The sequence below is a fragment of the Ursus arctos genome, unplaced genomic scaffold (genome assembly GCF_023065955.2).
Source record: "Ursus arctos isolate Adak ecotype North America unplaced genomic scaffold, UrsArc2.0 scaffold_1, whole genome shotgun sequence".
Classification (NCBI taxonomy): domain Eukaryota; kingdom Metazoa; phylum Chordata; class Mammalia; order Carnivora; family Ursidae; genus Ursus; species Ursus arctos.
Genome location: NW_026622763.1, coordinates 11,685,500 through 11,706,535, shown reverse-complemented (window position 1 = coordinate 11,706,535; position 21,036 = coordinate 11,685,500). Strand labels below are relative to the sequence as shown.

General features: G+C 35.4%; 1 protein-coding gene across 9 annotated transcripts in view; it reads left to right on the top strand.

Moving 5' to 3' along the window:
• Positions 1–21,036, top strand: part of PTPN4 (protein tyrosine phosphatase non-receptor type 4) — a 207,466-nt gene that overhangs the window by 108,691 nt on the left and 77,739 nt on the right. For all 9 annotated transcript variants that reach the window (XM_026510144.4, XM_026510145.4, XM_044388278.3 and 6 more), the window contains exon 10: positions 11,893–11,981. In XM_026510144.4, the coding sequence (XP_026365929.1) occupies positions 11,893–11,981 (89 nt within the window). The remainder of the gene's footprint in view (positions 1–11,892; positions 11,982–21,036) is intronic.

The following is a 21,036-nucleotide window of genomic DNA, read 5'->3' as shown; positions in this document are numbered from 1 at the left end:
TTAGCTGGGAGGCTCACGAGCCCTCTTGGATTTTGAAGATACGTATATTGGTTTGTAGTGGTTACAAAGATGTGTATATATGTATGTATATGTATACATGTAAAATTTTGGGTTGCACATTTAAGATTTGTACATTTTACTATATATACATGATATTCAATTTTCTTTAATTAACCGAATAAGAAATATATGGTAATAGATGCTATGGAGAAAAATTACCAGAGAGGGGGGATTGACACAACCAGAAGTAGGGTATCAGGGAAGCTCTCACTGAGAAGATAACCAGAAGGCGTTATTCATATACCTAGGAGAGAGGAAACATCAACGAAAGGCCATGAAATAGGTTGCTTATCAGTTCAAGGAACAGCAGAGAGACCAGTATGGCTGGTACAGTGTAAGCTAGGAGAGGAGAGTATTGATGAGGTTACGGTGGACTAGGGTTTTATAAGACATTTTAAAGACTTCCGCTTTTAATTCTAAGCAAGGCCATTAGAGAGTTTGAACAGGTAAAAGACATAGTGTGATTTACATTTTGAAAAGATAACAGTGGCTGCCGTTTTGAGAGAAGAGCCCAACTAGCGGACTGTTACCATGGACAAGGTGAGAAATAATGGTGTTTGTAGCAGTTGGATGGTGAGAGTAATCTGATTTTATATATATTTTGAATATGGAAGTGACAGCATTTACTGTGTTGGCTATAGGATGTGAGAGAAAAAGTATTCAGGAATGATTTCAAAGTTTTTGGCCTGAGCAACTAGAAAAATGGAGTAACTATTCAGGATGTTGGGAACGACCAGAGAGAAGCAGGTGTAGGAGGGTGGGTCAGGAATTAGTCTTATGACAAGTTAAATTTAGAAGACTTTTGCAGATCCACAGGAGGGAGGGTGGGCAATACAGTGTACAGTACTGGAACTCAGAAGGGAGGTGTGGACTGAAGATAGGAATCTGGGAATTGTCCACTTACAGCTAATATTTAAAGCCATGAAATGAGAGCATTGAAGGAAAATCTAGAGGATACTGCAGAGAAAGATCCTCAGAGCTGGAATACTTCAGAGATTAGAGGTTAGAAAGATGAGGAAGAACCAGGAGAGGAGACCAGGAGGAAGCAGCCCTTTCGACAGAAAGAAAGCCTTTCTTTCTTTCAGACACGCGTGTCTTTGAAGCCAAGTTGAGTTAGGAGTGATCAGCTATGTCAGATAAGAACTGGATTAGAAACGTGGATGTCATCAGTGACCTTGTAAGAACAGTTTTAGGGTATTATGATGGCCAGAGGCTGATTACAGAGTATTCAAGAAAGACTGTGAGGATAGTAATTTTGAGAGATTTTGCCGAACCGGACACAGGTAATTATAATAGTCAGTACCTAAATAGCATTTACTAAGGGCCCAACACCTTTTTAGGTAGGACTTTATGTCTGTTAATCTTATTTCATCCTTAAAGCATCCCAGTGAGGTAAGAGTATTATCATCTCCACTTTACAGATGAGGAAGGCAAGACACAGAGATATTAAGTAATTTAGCTATATGATAGCTATTTCTATATTGAAGAACCAGTTTATAGCTTCTTTTAAAACCTTGTTTTTAATTTGCATGTATTTGAAAACTTTTTGACAGATTGGTTAGAATAATCGAACAATTAAAAAATATAATCCCTTGAGGGGCACCTGGGTGGCTCAGTCAGTTGAGTGTCAAACTCCTGATTTCAGCTTAGGTCATGATCTCAGGGTCCTGGGATCAAGCCCTGTGTTAGGCTCTGTGCTCAGTGGGGTGTCTGCTTGGGATTCTCTCTCTCCATCTCCCTCTGCCCCTTGCATGTGTGTGCTTTCCCTCTCTCTCAAATAAATAAAATCTGTAAATATATATTCCCTTGAAATGGAGAAAAGAATCTCTTCTGTCAGAGTGGAGCTATATATATGACTTCATCTGTGTCACCCTACAGTATTCAGATAACCCAATGACTTTCTTTCTTTTTTAACTTTTTTTTTTTAGATTTTATTTTATTTATTTGAGAGTGAGAGAGAGCACAAGCGGGGGTGAGGGGTAGAGGGAGAGGGAGAAGCAGGCTCCCCTCTGAGCAGGGAGCCTAACTTGGGGCTCTATCCCAGGACCCCGGAATCAGGACCCAAGCCAAAGGCAGCCACCCAAACAACTGAGCCACCCAGGCACCCCCACCCAGTGACTTTCCATAATTCTGCTATGTGCTTTCACTCATCACAACCTGTCTAGACATAGCTTTTATGTGTGTGTATCTGTGTGTTTTATATTAGGCATCTTTATGAAAGCATCTTTATGAAACTACTTGTATTCATTTTCACTGAATAATTTGAACTTACATACACTGTTTTTTTTTTTTTTTAAGATTTTATTTATTTATTTGACAGAGAGAGAGACAGCCAGCGAGAGAGGGAACACAAGCAGGGGGAGTGGGAGAGGAAGAAGCAGGCTCCCAGCGAAGGAGCCTGATGTGGGGCTCAATCCCAGGATCACGCCTTGAGCCAAAGGCAGATGCTTAATGACTGAGCCACCCAGGCGCCCCTGAATTTACATACACTGTTAAGCCTACGTAAAGCACACAAACATTTTTTTGAATTAGTGAATATTATGTCTAAATACATTGAAAATACACAAATGTAAACATTTTAAATTAATCTTATGGGGAAAACATGAAACTAAAAGGTTAAATAGAAAATAATTTCAATATGTATTACAGAAAAATTTAATATTTTTATTTTATTCATAATATTCTTATTTTATATTTGTATTTCATATTTATTCCAAGGATTCTTTTAGACATGTAGTTAGAAATATAGGAAAAAGAGATGGGCATTTAACAAGATAAATGCAGATGATTGATATTGTGAAAAATTGCTTGTTTTCCCTAATCATCTAAAATATAACCATGAAGGGCACCTACCTGGCTGACTCAGTAGAACATGCAACTCCTGATCTCTGGGTCATCAGTTCAAGCCCCATGTTGGGTGTAGAGATTACTAAAAAACGGAAAAGAAACTTAAATCAGAAATCTAAAAAATAAAATAAAATATAACCATGAAAGTAACAATGAGATACCAATTTCATCAGATTTGCAAAAATTCAAAGAATTTAAAATATCCATTATTGGTCAGAGCATGCAAAGTGGACATTCTGAAACATTGTTGAAGAATAACTTGGTTTAACCCTTTTGGAATGCAAATATTAATGTGAATATAATCTTTGATTACTTCCATTTCTCAGATTCCATCCTTTAGAATATTTATATAGGTGTTCAAGGATTTTTATTATAGTATTGTTTGTAATACTAAAAAACTAGAAACGCTAAATGAATGAACAGAAATGGTTAAGAAATTACAACAAATTGATATTTTGGAATAATATGCAACAATTAAAATTGATCAGTTAGAGATATATATGTTGATATGAAAAGATGTCTCCAAAATGCTAAGTGCAAAAAAAAATTGCAGAATAATATAGCCTAGTTTTTGTTGATTAAAGAAATTGTGTAGTTATGTATAATATGTATTTGTATTTTTTATAACATAAATATCTAGAAGAGTATACATCTCAAAGTATTAATAGTGGCTCTCTCTGGGGAATGAGACAGAGAAGGTGAGGGATGCTCACTGACTTCTTACTTGATATTTCCCTATCATTTTGAAATATTTTAATAATTACAAATAATTAAGGGAATTATTTTAATAGCTACCCCACACCACTTAAAATTAATGTTGCTCCCATCCAAAATACATGAAATTTTAGTGGGACTGAGTTACTTTACTCTTAACATGTGACAATGGACAGGCTGGAATATTAAATAGTCCTAGCTGTTTATGTTTAGAACAGTAGTCTCCAAAGGAAAGGAGGGAAGGCCACTATGGGGGAACATGAAATGAACAGTTGAGGATGGGTGGAAAATATTAGAACATCTATTCATATTCATCTTAAATCTCATCCTTTTACGTTGCTATTTTTTAACCTATTATAAAATAAAACAGGGATACACGTATGTACTATATTTTAGTGAACATCTGCAGTTACCTTCAGTTAAAGTAGTAGATTTTTTTTTTTTTTAATTTATTTGAGAGCAAGAGAGAGAGCATGAGCAGGGGAGAGGAGCAGAGGGAGAAACAGACTCCTTGCTGAGCAGGGAGCACAATGTGGGACTTGATCCTAGGACCCTGGTGGATCATGACCTTAGCCGAAGGCAGACGCTTAACTGACTGAGCCACCCAGGCACCCTAAGCCATAGATTTTAGCCGGTCATTCCAGAAACACTCTTTGTGCCCTGTCCCAGTAACAGCCTCTTCCTACATTGAATTTTTTTTTTTTAAGATTTTATCACCCAAGTGTGTCTTCTTAGATACTACAACTTGGTTTTGCTTTTTGTTTGTTTGCTTTTTTTAACTAGATAGCTTTAAATCTGTTAATCCCCCCTTAAAATTTTTTGAGAAAGAACTTGATCATTTCACCTTTAGTTTCTCATGGTCTGGACTTTACTGATCATATATTCATGGTGTAATTCAACATGTTCAGCTATTCTGTGTATTTCTTGTAGATTGGCAGCTTGATCAAGAGGCATGTTCAGAGTTAGATTGATGCCCTTTTTGTGTTATTTTATCAAGAGGCACATAATGTCTGGTTTTCACTTCTTTTTTTTTAATGTTAGCAGCTATTGATGTTCAGTGCCTGGATCCATTCATTCACTGGAGGCTGCAAAATAGATATATCTTAATTCTATTTTTGTTTTTATTTATTCGTTGGGATAATTTTATAGGGAGCCCCTTCCCTTCTTTTACTATTTGATTACCCAGTAGCACAATTCATATAAGAAAAGCAAGGAAAGTGTTATTTGATTCTTTCTTCTTATTTACCCAGTTTTCAGGGTAATGAATTGGTTCCCTGCCATCCTAAGAGAAATACAAATATAGTTTTTAAATAATATCATTACTAATTCATGGATTAAATATTTTTGACAGGTTTCAATATATTACCCTTTTTTTTCCTTATCGAAGCTCAAATTGTCCCTTCTGACAACTTAATCTTTTCTTTTGATCCTTCAGTCCTTTGGACGTGTCCTTTGTAGTCAGCTTCCATGCTGTCATCTTATCTATTTACTGCCATAGACCAGGAATTAGCTATTTCTTCAGGAAGTCCTTGTTTCTTTTAATGCGAAGTGATATTTCAAAATCTCAATCTGTTCAGAATGTTCATTCCTACTGGTTTGTCATTATTTCTGTGCTGTTTAAGTGTACAGAGTTGGAATCTTTGTTTCTTCATATCTATATTGAGATACACAGAATATTTTAATTCTTGGAGGACTCAAGGGATTCCAGAATTAGAATATTCCACAATTAATTATGTTTTTATCACACATTATACTTAAAACTATAATTATAATATCACCATATCAATTATTACCAAAATGGTTAAAAATTTTCCCCAATTTTTTATGATTGCTTTAAATTTACTTTGTCAAATCATATAGCCATATAATCTCTCCCTTTTAATCATTATTTAATCATTTATTTAGTTCCATAGGTAACTATATATTTAAAGCTCATTACAAGTATTTGTAATCAGAGATTACATGAAGCATATTCTCTAGTATTGTGACTAAGTATAAGGATATTATCATCAATAATCAATTGAGAAACACTTATTTGAGAACCAGGCTCTGTGAGGAATGTGAACTTAACTGGTCCTTCACCACAGGTAGTTTACCACAGGTGGTCCCTGTATAAATGCACAATCCTAGCCGTTGTCACATAGCTGGCAGTAATTATGCATTTCAGATGAGTGGTTTAAGAGACATAAATATCCAGGTGAGAAACTTGTAGATGTGAGCTAATGAAATTTTCACAGAGAGGATGGACTCCATCTAGACTTTGTTTTGGTTTGATTCGTCAGAGAGACATGAAGAAGTCATGAGATGAAACATGTAATTATGGGTACACAAAACATCATGGAACTGGCCTGATAGGAAAAGGTAGTTTGTAACTAGTTAGAAGGGGGAGATAAAATGGGATGAGATAGTTGTTTTAAAGACCTTCAGTGCCAAGCTAAACAGCTAAGACACCTTTCTACTGATGATAGAGATCCAATCTTTTTTTTTTTTTTTTTTTAAGATTTTATTTATTTGTCAGAGAGAGAGACCACAAGCAGGGGGAGAGGCAGGCAGAGGGAGAAGCAGGCTCCCCGCCGAGCAAGGAGCGGATGTGGGACTCGATCCCAGCACCCTGGGGTGATGACCTGAGCCGAAGGCAGCCACTGAACGGACTGAGCTACTCAGACGTCCCTAGATCTGTTCATTTAACATATGAGTACAGTTGACCCTTGTACAACGCAGAGTTTAGGGGCATCACCCTCTTACTCTTCCCACTTGTACATTCGGAAATCTTCATGTAACTTCTGGTTCCCCAAAAACTTAATTACTAATAGTCAACTGTTGACCCAAAACCTAAATGGTTAACATACTTTGTATGTTATATATATGTTTTATGTACTATATTCTTACAATAAAGTAAACTAGAGAAAAGAAAATGTTACTAAAAAAATCATCAGGAAGAAAAAATACATTTACAGTACTGTATTGATAAGTGTACTCCATCTCTTTACAAGATGAATGCTCTGTCAGTACCTACGTCAATATTATCTTATATGATACAAAACACTGTAGACGTTAAATGTATTACTAACACTAGACATCAAAAATGAAAAGTTAATGTGAAAAAGAAATTCATATTTGTTTACAGGTGTAATAATTCATACATTGATAATGAAGAAGTAGCAGTATGAATGCTTTATGGTAGCATAGCCTATATACTAATGAATGAATCAGTATAAAATGTTTATGGCATACAGTATTGCAGTTGTAGTCCTATACAATATTGGAAACATTGTTAATTTTTTAAAAAATCTCCTTACCTGTGATGACAAGCTGATAATGCAGTCTTTCCAATTATGAGAGAAAGAGGTGTACTTCATGATAATGTAATTCTTTGAAAGCGAAGTTATAAAACATTAAGAAAACCGATGCGCCTGGGTGGCTCAGTTGGTTAAGCCACCAACTCTTGATTTTTGTCCCAGTCGTGATCTCAGGGTTGTGGGATCAAGCCCTGCATTTGGCTCTGTGTTCAGCAGGGAGTCTGCTTGAGACTCTCCCCCTCTCCTCACTCTTCCCCTCCCCCCTCAGGTACTCTCTTTCTCTTTCTTTTTCAAATAAATACATCTTTAAAAAAATTAACCTAACACCTTATTAACTTTATGTTAACTACTGCTGAGTTTATTCCTATATAAGGATAAGCTATCCACTTTCATACGAGTCTTGCACATGATGTTCTACAGGCAGATACTTAGACATTGTTGCTGATGGTGACACAGAAATGTCTCATATAGTTCTTGCCATACAGTTAGATTTCTACACAAAGATACCCACACACAGATACAACAGATAAGTTTACTAACTGAGTGGCATGGTGATTATTTACTATTCATTAAGTGGAAGTGGATTGTCATAAGGTCTTCATCCTGTTGTCTTCACACTGAGGGGGAGGAGGAGGGGTTGGTCTTACTGTTTCAGAGATAGCAGAAGTGGAGGAGGTGGAAGGAGAGGCCGGCACACTTGGTGTAACTTTATGAAAATGCATTGTAATTTCTGCCTGACTCTTGCTTTTTCATTTCTCTAAAAAAGTTTCTATATGGTACCAATTCTTCTTCCACTGTCTGCTTTAGTTTTAGTGCTTATATCATAGAAGGGCCCATGTTGTAAAAGAAGTCAAAAGCAGTCTTAAATAATCAGAACTCTTCTACCGGATTGTCAAATGTCAGTTCATTTGCTGCACTGCTTCTTCTTCCTCATCATCTGGCACTGGTTTGGAAGCACTCAACCTCTCTTAGGTCATCTTCTGTTAATCTTCTGGTATAGTGTCTGTTAGCTCTTGAATTTCTTGATAGGTCCATATCATGAAACCTTTCACCCTCCATCTTTATGCCATATCTGCAGTGTCTTTCATGGTTTTCTTGACTGGCTCTGTTGTAAATTCTGTAAAGTCACGTGCAGACGGCATCTGGAAAGTTTTCTCCAGCAGAAATTTTTTGTTTCAGGCTTGATGGCTTTCACAGCCTTTTTTGTAACAATGGCATCCTCAATCAGGTGAGCTTTCCAGACTTGTATGATGTTCTATCAGGGTTCTTGCCTATAGCATGGATAATCCTTTCCAGAGATACCATTTGTGGGGGTGCCTGGGTGGCTCAGTTGTTAAGCATCTGCCTTTGGTCCAGGGTGTGATCCCAGGGTCCTGGGGTCGAGCCCTGCATTGGGCTCCTCTGCTGGGAGGCTGCTTCTTCCTCTCCCGCTCCCTCTGCTTGTGTTCCCTCTCTCGCTGGCTGTCTCTCTCTGTCAAATAAATAAATAAAATCTTTAAAAAAAAAAAAAAAGATACCACGTGTAATGAGCCTTACAGGTCCTTATGACCCCCTGATATAGAGGCTGAATTAGAGATGTGTTTGGGGGCAAGTAGACTACTTTGATGTCTTTGGTGTTGAACTCATAGGGTTCTGGATGGCCAGGGGTATTGTCCCATATCAAAAGAACTTCAAAAGGCAGTCCCTTACAGGTGGATTACTTTCTTACTTTAGGGACAAAGCATTGATGGAACCAATCCAGAAAAAAGGTTCTCATTGTCCAGGCCTTGCTGTACAAACAAAAGAGTGGCAGATGGTATTCATCTTTTCCTTTCAAAGGTGGAAGGTTAGCAGCTTTATAGATATAAGCAGTCCTGATCATAAACCCAACTGCATTTGCACAAAACAGAGTTAACCTGTCTTTTCTGCTCTCAATCCACAGGCTTGCTTCTTTGCCTTACTAATAAATGTCCTTTGTGGCATTCCCCCCCCCCCCCCCCCAGAATATGGCATTTTAATCTACAATAAAAACCTGTTCAGGTAGATACCCTTTTTCCTCAGTGATTTTCTTAATAGCATCTGGGAACATGGTTCCAGCTTCTTGTTCAGCAGAAGCTGCTTTTCCTGTTATCTTGTCATCTTTTAAGCCAAACTTCTTTCTAAAATTATCAAACCATCCTTTGCTTGCATTAGATTCCTCAGCTTTAGATCCTACACCTTCCCTTTGCTTTAAGTTGTTGTATAATGACTTCGCTTTTTCTCAAATCATACCAGAGTCTGTAGGTATAGGCGTACTTTTCCTATAGCACTCTAGTACCCACATAAAACATTTTCAATACGAGATGAAAAGGTACAGTATTTCACACAAAGTACCAGGTTTTTGTGCATGCTGGTGTAGTTGCAGCAATGGCTTCATGAATTTCTTGTTCCTTTTTTTACAATGGTCCTGTCTCTGGATTCATTTATCTTCAAACAGCAGGCAACCACAGCTGCAGACCTTAATCTATGGTATATATCAAGCGGTTCGGCTTTTTCTTGTAATGTCATGATTTTCTTTGCTTCTTGGGAGCACTTCCAGCATGACTAAGTAGCACTCTGTATGAGTCCCATGATGTTATTGGAGGTTTACAGTATTACACTAAACACATTGAAAAATAAGCAACAACTGTGAGAGATCATTTTTACTGCTACTCCAATTTTTTGGAGAGACTGAACTTCTCACACAGAGATGATTAGTGTCACACCTTGTTTTAAGCAGATACTGTCAACACTTGTGCTCACCACTATGGCAGGAGGAGGTGGCTATGAAATTATTACAGTAATACAGTATGTACTACAGTAAATGTTATACAGTTATGATTTCATATCGTATCTTTACATTTGTGTACATTTCTCTCAACTGTAATGGTGCCATGTGTGGTCTGTAAGTGTGTAGAAGTTTTGCTAAATCTTCTTATAATAGATTCATGTGTATTTTATGGTAATAAATGATAAAGTAGACTAGTATATACATATATTTTATGCAGTCTTGACATACCTAACTTTTAAAAAAAATTTTTGATATTTCTAGGCTATGTGGTTTGTCTGCAAGTTTTTTGAAATTTGTTGAGTTTTCTGTATCTCTTTAATGTTACTGGTTCTTCTCAAGTGCTTGGTGATGGTTGGTTGATACTTCCTTTTGTATTTGTGATTCCTAGTTCACTTGCTTGTGGATGTTGTCTTTGCTGTGACCTGCCTTAGGTGATGGTGGAAGAGGGAAGGAATATATTGCCAGGGAGAACTCAGCAAATAGATAAACCAATCAAGCTGGTAGGTTGGTAGAAAAACATGTTTAAAAAAAAGAAAGAAAGAAACATGTTCATGATATCTAGGAACTCAAATTCTTAAATTCTAGTTATCTAGATTTGAAGTGGCAGTTCCCAAGGTGATGCCAGAAGTGGGCAAGATCAAACAAAACAAGTGTTATGTCCTTAATAGATACACTGAGGATCCCTCTGATTTCTGTCCCCAGTATCCACACTCACTATTTTAGATAGGCTGCACCTACTTCTATGTCCCATAGTTCAATCCAGACAGAGCAGGATTGCAGGGTTGGTAGGAGCTAATTACCTTAGCTGCTCTCTGCTGATCATCCTGATAGTAATTTGAGGGCTCCCTTTATTTTTTTTTATTTGTTGTCTGTGAAATTGTATCTGTTGACTATACTTTCCTTCTGCCTCCAAATAGAACTTTCTCTTCTGTGTGTAGTTTAGGCTGTGGTCTTCTATAATTTTTTCTTTCCTTAAATCTGATTTTACCCTCTTTACGTCTTTATAAATTCCTCAAAATGTCTGGTCCATTGATTATATGCCTTCAAGTGTTACACGTTGTTTTCATGTATCTTCTCCAGTGTTTTATGAGATTGGGAGCTGAACAAGCAATAGGAGCATATATTAAGCCTGCCATTTTGGCCTAAACTTCTAATTGATGTTCTTTAAAAAATTATTTAGGACTCTCCTTATAATAGTGTACAATAATGGTGGTTATTACTAAATAAATTGTGTGGTCATACATATACACTGATGTGTTACTTTGGCCATTTGTTATATATTATCCTCTCGAACAGGTTAATTTAGTAAGATTTTATTTAAGTAGAAAGTATTGAAACTACATTTTAAAGGGTTTTTTTCTGAGGGACACAATTATAAAAATCTTAATTATAATTTCATCAATTAGTTTTATCTTGTGAGCATATGAATAGGTAGGGGGTAAAAGCATTATTGCTCTATTAGCTTACCTGTAGAATGTTTCAGGTCAGTAGCAAAACCATTTCAACGTTGATTAGCATCTGTGAAAAGAATTTAATTCTACTCATTTTGTCAGTAGTGCAGGTTAGCTATTCAAGTTGGATCAGTTAGCATGAAAACTCTCCCTTTCCTCAAAGCATAGTCAAATTTTCTTCTCTGGAATCTTTCAGACTCTCCAATAGTTGTTCCCTACTTTATACTGCCTATATGTTTTTGTTGTATTATATTTGTTATATGATTTATCGTTATATTGGGAGCCTTGTTTTATTACAGGTTACACTTTACCAAACTCTTAACTTCTCCATGTTTTATTCGCTTTTGCAATCCTGGCACTATATTTATGCAATAGTTGGGTCAGAATAGTTTTAGAAATGGAAAAATGGATATTAACTCTTCATTCTACAAGTTGAAAAGCCTTTTGATTCCTTATCTCAAATCTCAGTTCCAGTTAAGAACTGTGGAAAATCCTGAGATCATTTTTACTTTGGATTAATGAATTTTAATAATGCAACGTTTAAGCTTGATCTGAAATACGTTCTGTTTTTATGAGGTAACAATTACCATATTGGTTGGTAAATATTGTGCAATTATGTGCTGACTTTGAAAATGTTATATTGTGTTAAAAAAAAAAACTTATCCTATTTTTAAAATATATATTTAACAAGAAAAGCCCAGTATTTTAGATTTGTCATTTTCTTTTTTTGAAGGATCAAAGTAACAATGAAATTATGATTGGAGTGATGTCAGGAGGAATTCTGATTTATAAGAACAGGGTACGAATGAATACCTTTCCATGGTAAGAACTTCCATCAATACTTTTGCTTTTACCAGTATATTACCAAATATAATAATCCAAATTAGAGAAAGTGATTGTTGGGGTGCCTGGCTGGCTCAATCAGAGGAGTGTGGCACCCTTGACCTTGGTCAGGGTTGTGAGTTCAAGCCCCACGTGGGGTATAGAGATCACTTAAATAAAACTTAAAAAAAAAAATGTGGTTGTTAAACTATATTAATGTTGTCATGCAGCTTACCCCCTTGAAATCTACCAGAGAATACCAAAATAATTTAATTATTTATTTTAAAATGTACATAATCCAGACAGGGCAGTATTTATAGAGAATACTACTTCATGAATTTTCCTCTTAGAGAATCTCTTAATTTTTACTATAGTATGCTAGCTAATACTGTCATGTTTACTCTGTTTCACCATGTTGATTGCTTTAAATCAATATTTCATCTAAGTGCATTCAGTGGGGTGCTAGTTTATTAGTTGGAACATGGGCATGGTTGCTGCATCTAAGATCCAATATCACACTGGTTTATATTGGTGCTAGGAAAACATGGTGGCTCCTGGGGCTTAATACTCATCTTTCTTTAGTTTTATTGCTCTACTATCCTTAGCATGTTGTCATCGTTGTCCAGGATGACCCATCTACCATTACTCCTGTATCCCAGAATGAGGAAAAAGGAAAAGTAGCATCTGCCACTTTCCTTTAGGGGATAAATTGAAAATCATAAAAATCACATGAGTCATATGTCTTATATGAGTAGCTCTGGTTTTTTAAAATAAATGGAATGATTTTCTTTAGCAGAAAAATTCAAAAGAAATACACTGTATTAATCTGTTTCTCTTTATATCTCCTTTTAAAAGATTTGGTCGTGATTTTTCACTATCTGATTTTTATTTAGTAGGTTTTTGTAGTTAGTCACTTTAATAACACTTTAATAGAAATATGATAAGTGACAGAAGCAATTATTTTAGAAAATACCCACAACTTTGTTTAAAAAATAAAGATACATTTCCTAGATAGGTCACAAAAACATATGAACCAGAAAATAAAAAAATTGAAATAGGGGCGCCTGGGTAGCGCAGTCGTTAAAGCGTCTGCCTTCGGCTCAGGGCGTGATCCCGGCGTTCTGGGATCGAGTCCCACATCAGGCTCCTCTGCTATGAGCCTGCTTCTTCCTCTCCCACTCCCCCTGCTGTGTTCCCTCTCTCGCTGGCTGTCTCTGTCAAATAAATAAATAAAATCTTTAAAAAAAAAAAAAAAAAAAAAAAAATTGAAATAACCTTCATGACAATTAAATACTTTTGCTCTTCAAAAGACACTTTAAAGAAGATGAAAAAGCGAGACGCAGTCTTTTGTAAAATATATATTTGATAAAGGACCTGTCAACAATATATAAAGAACTTTCATAGCTAAGTAATAAGAAGACAATCTGATTAAAAAGAATAGGCAAAATATTTGAATACACATTTCCACCAAAGGACATATACAGATGGCAAATGAGCACATGAAAAGATGTTCAGTCATCAGTGAAATGCAAATTAAACCACAGTGAACTACTATTCACCCACAGAATAGCTCCAGTTTAAAAAAAAAAAAAAAAAGACAATACCAAATGATGGCAAGAAGCAGAGCACCTGAAATCTCATACATTCTTGGTGGGAGTGAAAACTAGTATACCAACTTTGGAAAACAGTTTGGCAGTTTCTTTAAAGTAAAACCTAGATTTACCATATAATCTAGCATTTCTATTCCTGGATACTTACCCAAGCGAAATGAAAACCTAAGTTCATAAAGAGATTTTTTACAGTGATGTTCATAGCTACATTATTTATAGCAGCACAAAACAGACCTACAAATATCAGTTGGTGAAAGGATAAGAAAATTATGGTATATTTCCACAATGGAATACTGTTAAGCAATACAAAGAAAGAACTGTTAATACATTAAACCATATGTATAACCTTGCTTTCAAAACTTTATGCTAAGTATAAGAAGCCAGACACAAAAGACCACATACTCTTTGTTCCTATTTATATGAAATTCTAGAAAACCCAAATTACGGAGACAGTAGACCAGTGGTTGCTAGGAACTGAAAAGGGGAGGAGGCAGTTGACTGCAGAGGCACACCAAGGGATCATTTTGAGGTGATCAGATATTATAAGATGATTTTGGTGGCTGGTAGTTACATAACTGAATACATTTGTCAAAACTCTTTTGAATTGTTCATTAAAGTTGGTGTATTTCATTGTATATGTAAATAACACCACTGTAAAGCCCATAAAAGAAAACTTAAGTATCACTTAGTGTTTTATCTCACATCTTTTAAATGCTTACTGTATAGTTTCAAACCCTGGTGTATTCAGAGGATATAAAACAATTCAAGACATAGCCCCTACCTGTTAGTGGACACACAAGAATTAATAATTGTAAAATTAATATCAATAAGAAAATTAATTAAAATCTTCAGAGAAGATAATTGTCAGTTTTTACAAAATGATAAATGCACATCTTTGATTTTAATACATTTCTGATTTTACTAAAGACAATTTTAAAAAATATTTTATGTTGTATTTTATATTTTATATAAATGTCAAAATCTGAAAAAATTCTTTTCGGATGATGTGTATTAAAATAACAGTGGGGGCGCCTGGGTGGCTCAGTCGTTAAGCATCTGCCTTTGGCTCAGGGCGTGATCCTGGCATTCTGGGATCAAGCCCCACGTCGGGCTCCTACGCTGGGAGCCTGCTTCTTCTTCTCCCACTCCCCCTGCTTGTGTTTCCTCTCTCGCTGGCTGTCTCTCTGTCAAATAAATAAAAATAAAATCTTAAAAAAAATAAAATAATAAAATAACAGTGATAATATAAATTTTTCTGTATTTTCAAAACCCTATATTGTGTGTGTGTGTGTGTGTGTGTGTGTGTGTGTGTGTGTATATGTGTATCCCTTTTTTATTGTTACAAGGATTCTAGAAGAGTTTTTGACAAATTGTTTTGGAAACACAAAGGATACAATCTCTCTAGGGAAAATTTTAATGGCTCCGTGATATTTGACATTGTTTTAAAAGGATGAATGGAAATTTCCTCAGTGAAAAAGGAAGTGTGGAAGAGGTATGTGTGGATTTAGGGCATTCAGGTAGAGGTAGCAAACATTTGTATAGAAATAATAGTAAGAAAAGGGTATGGCAAGTTGAGGAAATGATGAGCTGTTTGATTTGGCTTCTCCTTCAGTTGTCTTTACTGAAGACAGAAGCAAAGGAATGAGAATTTAGGAAGATGGTGTGACTAGAAGAGAAATTAGATTCAGATTGTGAAGGATCCTACATATTCTGTATGCTAAGGAGTTGGCATATTACTTATTGGTAACTATGCTTAGAACTAGTTTAATGTTGAGAAATAAAACTCACACTTCCAAGTCTTTATCATACAAGTTAGGTTAAAAAAAAGAAAGGATGTGAATGTTTAAGATATTGATTGGAAAGTATATATTGTTTATTTTAAATTTTATATTCAAGAATTAAACTGAAGAGATGGGATTTAAAGTTGGTAAAGCCACTATATTTGCATCATCATGGAACATAAGGGTGTCTTCTGATCCTAACTACTCATGGCAGTACATACTACCACACTGGTAGGAATACTTAAAGGGTAATTGACTAATTGCCAGAGTCTGAGCAAAGACTGGCTTGAGAGATAAAAATTCCTGAAGGCCCGGCCTTACAAAGGTCCCCACAGTTTCATTAGTTTTACTACCACCAGGCACCCCACTGTGTTCCCAAATTGAAGACTGAAGAAAAATCCACTCATGCTCTGGATGGCAGGGTGGGGTGAGCAGGGAAGTAACCATTTTGAAATGTGCTCAGAGCTTCCTGTTCTCCTTAACAAAGGTTTGCCCTCAAGGAAATCTATTTTACCTGTACTTACCCAACATGGATTTTACCAGGGAATAACCAAAGTGGGGGAAGGAAATACCATTTCCAGCCTACTTTATACTTCTTGTGTCACCCAAGGAGAGAGTGAGCTGAAAAGCACTGGAGGTCATAACTAAGTAACACAGACCACTGAGTCCTAAACATAAGTTGAAGAACAATTCCTCCCCAACCCCTTACCTTACTGCCACATCAACGTGGCTCATATATAATAACAGGAGTTTACAATTTAAATTAACTACAAGGCTCGGATTATTTAAGAAGGAGTCTCTAGGGAAACCTAAAGACAACAGAGGAGACAAAAACAAGGAAACTAGAGGAAATAGTAGCCTCAAACACCTACCACACAAATTGTTCCTTTGAAGATGCCATAATTTGATTGGTTTAGTTTCTAAAGGATTCATGTCCTGGGGCATTGTGGAAAACAGTAGAGCAATGTGTTGGTAATTAGGGGAGTTTTACAGCTGGGTGTGTTTATTGAACGAATGGGATGACTGGTACCACTGTCGTCTCGGGATTACTGTGGGCATACCTAAAGGCGTGCCTTCCTGAAGAGCAACAGCAGAAATTTAACACTGGGGATTAGGGGGTGGTGTGGGTGGATTTCATGAAAATAATGCAGCAAATAACAATAACAAGCTGGGGGCAGGGTTGCATATATCTTTTTGAATTAGCGTTTCTGTTTTCTGTGGGTAAATATCCAGTAGTGGAATTATTGGATCATATGGTATTTCTATCTTTAATTTTTTGAGGAACCTCCATACTGTTTTCCACAGTGGCAGCGCCAGTTTGCATTCCCACCAACAGTGCACAAGGGTTCCTTTTTCCACATTCTCACCAACATTTATTTCTTGTATTTTTGATTTTAGCCATTCTGACAGGTATAAAGGGATGTTGTGGTTTTGATTTGCATTTCCCTGAGGATGAGTGATGTTGAGCATCTTTCTGTGTGTCTGTTGGCCATTTGTATGTCTTCTTTGGAAAAATAGCTGTTCAGATTCTCTGTCCATTTTTTAATAAATTTGCTTCTTTGTTATTGAGTCGTATGAGTTCTTTATAAATTTTGGACATTGAACCCATTATGTAGTACATGGTTTGCAAATATCTTCTCCCATTCTGTAAGTTGCCTTTTCACTTTGTTAATTTTGTTTGCAGTGCACAAGGTTTTATGTTTTTTCTTTTGTTATTTGTGCTTTTGGTGTCATGTCCAAAAACATCATTGCCTAGACCAATGTTGAACTTCTTCCCTATGTTTTCTTCTGGGAGTATTTATGGAATTAGGTCTTATGTTTAAGTCTTTGATCTATTTCAAGTTAATTTTTATGAATGGTATATGGTAAGGGTCCAATTTTTATGTTTCTGCATGTGGCTATCTAGTTTTCCCAACACCATTTGTTAAAGAGACTATCCTTCCTTCATCAGGTGTTCTTGACGCCCTTATAAATATTAGTTGACCATGTTTGTTGGAGTTTAATTCTGGGTTCACTCTCTCTGTTGGTCTGTGTTTATTTTTATGGTAATACTATAGTGTTTTATTTACTGTAACATTATATATAGTTTGAAATTAGTGTTGTGTGCCTCCATTTTTGTTCTTCTTTCTTATGATTGGCTATTCAGGGTCTTTTGTGATTCCATACAAATTTTAGGATTGATTTTTCTGTTTCTGTGGAAAATGCCATTGGAATTTTGATAGAGATTGCCTTGAATCTATAGATGGCTTTGGGTAGCATGGGCCTTTTAACAATATTAACTCTCCCAGTCTATTAAACGTGGAATGGAATGTCTTTCCATTTGTTTGTTTCTTCTTTGATTTCTTTCAACAAAGTCATGTGGTTTTCATGGGGTTGATCATTTCCTTGGTTAAATTTATTTCTAGTATTTCTTTGTTTTTGATGCTATTGTTAATGGGATAGTTTTCTTTCTTTTTACAGATTTTCATTGGTAGCATATAGAAACAAATGATTCTTGTGTTTTGATTTCATATCCTGCAATTTTATTGAATTCGTTAATCAGATTCAACTGTTTATTAGTTGAATCTTTTTGATTTTTAATACATATATCATATCATCCACAAATAACAATTTTACTTCTTCCTTTCCTATTTAGATGCCTTTTATTTCTTTGTCTTGCCTGATTGCTGTAGCCAGGACTTCCAGTACTGTGCTGAATAGGAGTGGTGAGAGTTGTATTTTTCCTGATTTTAGGGGATAAACTTTTGGGTTTTCTCTATTGAGTGTAATGTTAGCCATGGGTTGGTTGTATATGCCCTTTAGTATTTTGAGGTATGTTCCCTCCATACACAGTCTGTTGAGGTTTTATCATGAAAGGGTATATTTTGTTAACTACTTTTTCTACATCTGTTGAGAAGATCATATGATTTTTATCTTTTATTTTGTTAATGTAGTATGTCACATGTATTGATTTGCATGTGTTGAACTAGCCTTGCATCTCAGGGATAAATTGTTCTTGGTCATGGTGTCTAATCTTTTTAATGAGTTCTTGAATTTGGTTTGGTAGAATTTTGTTGAGAATTTTTGCATCTGTGTTCAATAGGGATATTGATCTGTGGTTTTGTTGTTAGTGTCCTCATCTGGCTTAGGTATCAGGGTGTTGCTGGCCTTGTAGAATGAATTTGGGAATCTTCTTTCCTTTTTATGTTTTTGGAAGAGTTTGAGAAGGCTTGGCAAATATTATACCAAATATTCTACCAAATATTCTTTAAATATTTGGTATAATTTTCTAGTGAAGAAATCTGGTCCTGAGGCATTCTGTGTTGGGAGATTTTTGATTACTGATTCAAACTCCTTTCTTAATATTGGTCTATTCAGACTTTACTTCTTTACTCAGTCTTGGAAAGTTGTATGATTCTAGGAAATTATCCATTTCTTCTAGGTTATCTAATTTGTTCACAGTAGTCTCATGATCCTTTATTTCTATAGTATCAGTTGTAATTTTTCCTCTTTCATTTCTGATTTTATTTGAGTCATTTTTTTCTTAGTCTTGCTAAAGATTTGTCAATTTTGTGTATCTTTTGGGAAAAAAACCAGCTCTTAGTTTTGATCTTTCCTTTGTCTTTTCTGGTCTCCATTTCATTTGTTTCTGCTCTGATCTTTTTTATTATTTTTTCTTCTGCTAACTTTGGGCTTAATTTGTTCTTTTTGTAGTTCCTTGAGGTGTAAAGTTAGGTTCTTCATTTATGATCTTTCGAATTTCTTAATAGAGGAAACCCTAGAATAACATGGATTTGAGCTGCGTAGGTTCACTTAGATGTGAATTTTTTCAATAAATACAGTTTAGTACTGTAAACAGTATTTTCTCTTAGAATTCTATTAACATTTTTCCCTCTAGCTTACTTTATTGTAAGAATACAGTATGTCATACATAAAGCATACATACAAAATATTTGTTGTTTGACTATATATTATTGGTAAGGCTTTTGGTAAACAGTAGGCTACTAGTAGTTATGTGGATTTTCAACTGTGTGCAAAGTTGGTGCCTCTAAACCCCATGTTGTTCAAGGGTCAACAGTATATGCATTTATTGCTATAAACGCCCCTCTCAGAACTGCTTTTATAGCTTTCATTCCATATGTTTTGTTATTTTGTGTTTCATATTTTTTAAGATATTCTTTGGTTATCTTTTTCATTTCTTCTTTGACCCATTTGTAGTTCAGGAGCATGTTGTTTAGTTTCTACATGTATGTAGTTTTTCTACCTTTCCTCATGTTGTTGATTTTTGTTTTCATACCATTGTGGTTGAAAAAGATAGTTGGTTTGATTTTAGTCTTCTTAAATTTGCTAAGACTTGTTTTGTGTCCTACCATATGATCTTTTCCTTGAGAATGTTCCATGTGTACTTGAGAAGAATGTGTGTTCTGCTGCTGTTAGATTGAATGTTCTATAGATGCCTTTAGATCTATTTCATGTAATGTATGGTTCAAGTCCATTGTTTCTTTATTGAATTTCTATCTGGATGCTCTTTCCATTTTTGAGAGTGGGTTATTAATATTCCTTGCTATTATTGTATTTTACTATTTCTCCGTATCTGTTAGTATTTGCATAATATGTTTACGTGCTCTGATGTTGGGTGCGTACATATTTACAGTTGCTATATCTTCTTGATGAATTGATCCCTTTATCATTATATAATGAATGACTTTTCTTGTTTTTTGTTCCTGTTTTTGGCTTGAAGGCTGTTTTGTCTGATAAAAGTATATACATCTTGCTTTCCACTTGCGTGGAGTATCTTTTTTCCATCCCTTCTTTTTCAGGGGATGTGCATCCTTAAAGCTGAAATGAATCTCTTGTAGGAAGCCTGCAGTTGAATTTTGTTTTTTTTTTATCTGTCATGCCACTCTGCCTTTTTATTGGTGAATTCAGTTCTTTCCATTTAAAGTAATCATTGATATGTAAGAACTTTATATAAAATGCCATTTTTTTATTGCTTTCTAGTTTTCTTGTATTTCCATAGTTTCTTTCCCTCTGTTTCTTCATGCCTTTGTATAAGTTATTTACTGTCTGTTTCCCTTTTCTGTCTTTTGTTCACGTTTCCTTTTTGTCTTTTGTGCATCTACTATAAGTTTTTGTTTTGTGATTACAGTGGAGTTTATCTTATAAATAAAGTAGTTCATTTTAGTAGTTCATTTTTCACCTTTCCCAGCGTGTTGTATACTTTTTGTATATTTTATGTCACTGATTAGCCTCTTTTCAGCTTGAAGAACAACTTTCACCAGCTTTAGAGTTGGTGAACTCTGTCATCTTTTGTTTGTGTATGAAAGCCTTTATTTATCCTTCATATTTGAAGGATAACTTTGCCAGATAAAGGATTCTTGTCTAGCAATTTGTATCTTTCAGTCCTTTTAATATGTCTTTTTACTCTGTCCTGGCCTGTTAAGATTTCTTCTGGGAAATCCACTGACAGTATGATGGGGGCTCCTTTATTGGTTATATTCTTTTTTTCCTGGCTGCCTTTAAGATTCTTTATTATTGATTTTTGATAGTTTCATTATAATATGTCTAGGAAAAGGCCTTTTTGCATTGAGATACTAGGGTGTTCTGTTACTTCCATGGACTTGTGTGTCCAAGTCTTTCCCCAGGTTTGGGATGTTCACTGTTATGTCTTTATGTAAACTCTCT